We start from the raw sequence: 3539 nt of genomic DNA, 5'->3' as shown, positions 1-3539 counted from the left end.
CCTGTCTGCAGTTCAGTGGCCAGTAGCTGAGGGTTTGCTCTCCGGGACTGCCTGGGGTAAGGGCACCACAGGCAGCTGCTCATAGGGCACCTTGGGACCCTGCAAAGGGCTGGGCTTGGTGCCAGTCCCATGGGGCAGGACCCTCTTGGATTGCTCCCCTGTGCCACATCCCTGCCTGCCCACAGGGTGGGGGCGCAGCCAGGCATGGCACCCACTGGAAACTGCCCCCCATCACTGCTGCTCGGTGCTGCCTGGCACTTTGGGGGTGCAGGAGCAGGGTCAGAAGCAGAAGTCTGTGAAGGATGTCACCTCCCTGAGCTTTGGTTGTCACATTTCCACCATCTGAATTTCCACTCCCAGCCAGGTGGGACCCCCACATCCTGCTACCCTGGCACCTTGCCTGTGGGCACCCACAGCCCTTCCTGCTCCACATTTAGTTGACCCAGAAAACAAAACACAGCGGAAATTGGAAGCCACAGAAGTCAGAAGACCACAGCATGCCTGTCCAACCCCGCTGGGGCTGTGCTGGGGCAGGGATGTCCCCTCTACTGAGGGGGACCTCGGGTGCTGGTGGGCACCTGGCAGCTTGCAGGGTGGCAGGGACTGGCGTTGGGTGACTTGGGAGCTGCTGGGTGGAAAACGGGGAAACCTGCTACAAAAGGTGGTTTTTATATCAAGGGGGTTGGTTGATGGCACTGGGCAGAGAGGGACAGAGCAAGGCACAGATGGAGCAGTTGTGTCTCACCTTATGGTCCTGTCACCCAATGCTGATAGCACTACTGATCCCAGATGGGTGCTTCCCCTCAGAGTGCTCACAGTGCAGGGGGTGTGTATGGTGCAGGGTGCCCATGATGTGAGGTGGTTTCTGCAGGATGCCCATGGTGCAGTGTGTACATGCACAGGGTGCCCAAGGGCCTAGCTTTGCTCTGGACTCATGTGAGGCTCCAGATGCCACCAGTTCACTGGGCAGGGAGGGAGTGACAAATCACAGTGTCCCTTTGCCTAGACAGCACTGAGATTGCTCTCAGCATCTGCTGTCCTGCGGCTCCTTGCCAGCATGGTGACACCCCCTGGCACAGGGCAGGAGGGGAAGTGGGGGAGCATAGGCTCTGCTCCTTCCCTGGCTGTGGGGTGCTGGGGCTGCTAGAACTGTCCAAGCATCCCCCCCCCCAGCCATAAATGTCACCCTGGGGCCTCTGCTTCAGCACCCAGCAAAAGGTGTTGGTGGGACATGGGATCACAGAAGAAGGTTGGGGAGCCCTGAGCTGCCTGTCAGCCCCCTTGTCCTGTCCACCCCCCCACACCACAGCCACAAGCCTCAGCAGCACTGCTATTTATTTCCAAAGCACCCTCTGGTCCTGCCATTACCCTGGCAAGGTAGTCAGTGTCAGCTTGGGGAGTTAGTCCCGCTTTGCAAGAAATTAAGTCACAGATTGTTGCTCAAGGTCCCAGTGTGGCAACAGCTGGGTTGTGAGGACAGTGGAGGCTCCTGTCTCTCTACACCCCACATCCCGGTCCACAGATGGGTGCCCCACACACCTCCCACCCCTGTATCCTCCTTGTGGATGCATCCCAATGGTCCCAGCACGCACTAGGAATTGAACCAGCTCTGCAGGTCGGGGTAGAGGTGGCCGCGGGGCAGGTGGGGGTAGGCAGTGCAGATGGTGCAGAACCGCTCCCTCCAGTCTGTGTAGAGCTTCACACTGAATCTCCTCTGCCAAGCAAAGAACTGCTGGTAGCGGCTGGAGTTCATGGTCTTCAGGAAGGTGGCCAGCTCCTCCAGGGAGCTGAAGTCATCAACATGGATGAAGGAGTCTGTGGGAATGAACTGCTCGTAGTTGACCCGTGGTGGTCCCAGCACCACAGGCACAGTACCAGCCAGCAGTGAGTTTCTCCAGAGCTTCTCCGTGATGTAGTCCTGGTGGATGGAGTTCTCAAAGGCCAGGTAGAACTTGGACTTGGATGTTGTTGGCAAGAGGCATTCCTTGCAGAGGGGCTTGTTATTTGCTTTCCCATATACATTCACCTGGAGATACCTGGAGAGGTTTTTGTAGACTTCAGCCCTTTTCTGAGTCCTGCGATAGTTGCTAACAACCCAGGACACCAAGTTGGTCTTTGCAGGGATGTTCATGGTGGCTGACTGGTTGGGCACAAGCTTGCCATAGGGGATGAAGATGTCTGAGTCCTGTCTGTAGGTCATCACCCAGTTGAAGGTCTGGTTCCACCCTGCTAGAGCTCTAGTGTTGGAGGGGGACTCCAGGGAGACCCACACCCAGTTCTGCCCTGGTGGCCTCTCCTTGGGCAGCCTATCCCGGCCAGGCTGGAGCCTGTTGTGAGGGAACACCACCACGTTGGCATGGTGCAGGAGCTGCTTCTTCATGGTGAGCCGGCAGCCTGCAATGCCGTACAGCTCATGGCACACATCCCCACTGACGTTGGGGACCTGCTTTGAGGGCCATTCCCACACCAGGACCATCAGTGGCTCCCTGTGTTTGGAGTCTTCTCTGGAGCCCTTGGAGGGGTTGAGGAAGCACTTCAGGTTCCAGAGGGTGGTTATGAACACACCAGTGGTGACCAATGCCTTCACACCAGGCAGGCCCCATGGTGACCATGGCAGTGGCAATGACTGGGGCATGCTGGTTGGTTGGTTGTCACCTCCTCGGGTGACAGAGCTGACACCTGGGAGAGAGGAGAGGTCACGAAGGGCCATTAGCTCAGCTTGCTGAGGCGAGAGGTGGCAGGGAGCTGCTGAGGTAGGAGGAGCCAGAGAAGGGGCTTCTCCATGAAATCAGGTCTCAGCATCACCCCTGGACCCTCTGCTCCCCTGTGCCACAGGGTTCCCTGTGCACCTATTGTCACCCCAGGGTGGCCTTTGTGTTACCCTCCTGTGGTCCCTCATGTCTCCATCTTTGGGGGAGCAGAGATGCTGCTGGGAGGCGCAGAGCTGATGGGAAGTAGTCACCTGTGCCTCCCTGCCCCACCTGTCTGGCTCCTCTGCCCATCATAGGCAGTCCTCATTGCTTGCTCTGTGCCTCAGTTTCCCCACCTGGCACAGAGTCACAGTCCCACTGTTGCTCTGCCTGAAGTGGGTCAAACCTGATACACATCCAGCCTGGCCGCAGCCATGCACCAAAGGATGAGCAAACATCTTAGGTCCCACCTAAATAACCCCACAGCAAGGCCCAAGCTGCAAAACAGGGTGTATCTGGGACTGACTGCAAAGTCCAAAGCTCTGGTCAGGGCCAGACTGGAGGGTCCTGCGGAAGAAGTACCCCATCACCCCAGCATTCTCCCGAGACAATGGCAAGGTGATCCCCAGGCTTGGGGTGCCCTCCCCAAGTTGGGGTGCCCTTCCCAGCCTCCAAGGGCACGAGGAATCTCAGCAGTCTGGGAGCTCATAGCCTCAATGTCCCAAACACTCGTATTTTCTATTCAGCATGTCTCAGATGGCCAGTGCCCTGCTGTGCGGGCAAGGAGGGCAGTGTGGGAAGGGAGGACAGTGCAGAGGGGGAGGGCAGTGCAGCACTTGGGGCTGCCAC

At 58.2% G+C, this 3539-nt stretch overlaps 1 protein-coding gene across 1 annotated transcript; it reads right to left on the bottom strand.

Moving 5' to 3' along the window:
- Positions 1 to 1591: 1591 nt before the first annotated feature.
- Positions 1592 to 2635, bottom strand: FUT7 (fucosyltransferase 7 (alpha (1,3) fucosyltransferase)). The gene has a single exon (XM_009084471.1). It carries the CDS (start codon positions 2633 to 2635, stop codon positions 1592 to 1594), a length of 1044 nt encoding a protein of 347 aa, XP_009082719.1.
- Between the last annotated feature and the right edge of the window lie 904 nt (positions 2636 to 3539).

Source organism: Acanthisitta chloris, unplaced genomic scaffold, assembly GCF_000695815.1.
Source record: "Acanthisitta chloris isolate BGI_N310 unplaced genomic scaffold, ASM69581v1 scaffold22091, whole genome shotgun sequence".
NCBI lineage: Eukaryota > Metazoa > Chordata > Aves > Passeriformes > Acanthisittidae > Acanthisitta > Acanthisitta chloris.
This window is presented reverse-complemented; position numbering and strand designations above follow the sequence as displayed.

Excerpts from the sequence above, each read along its gene's own strand:
- FUT7 (XM_009084471.1), bottom strand. The coding sequence starts at position 2,635 with ATGCCCCAGTCATTGCCACTGCCATGGTCACCATGGGGCCTGCCTGGT.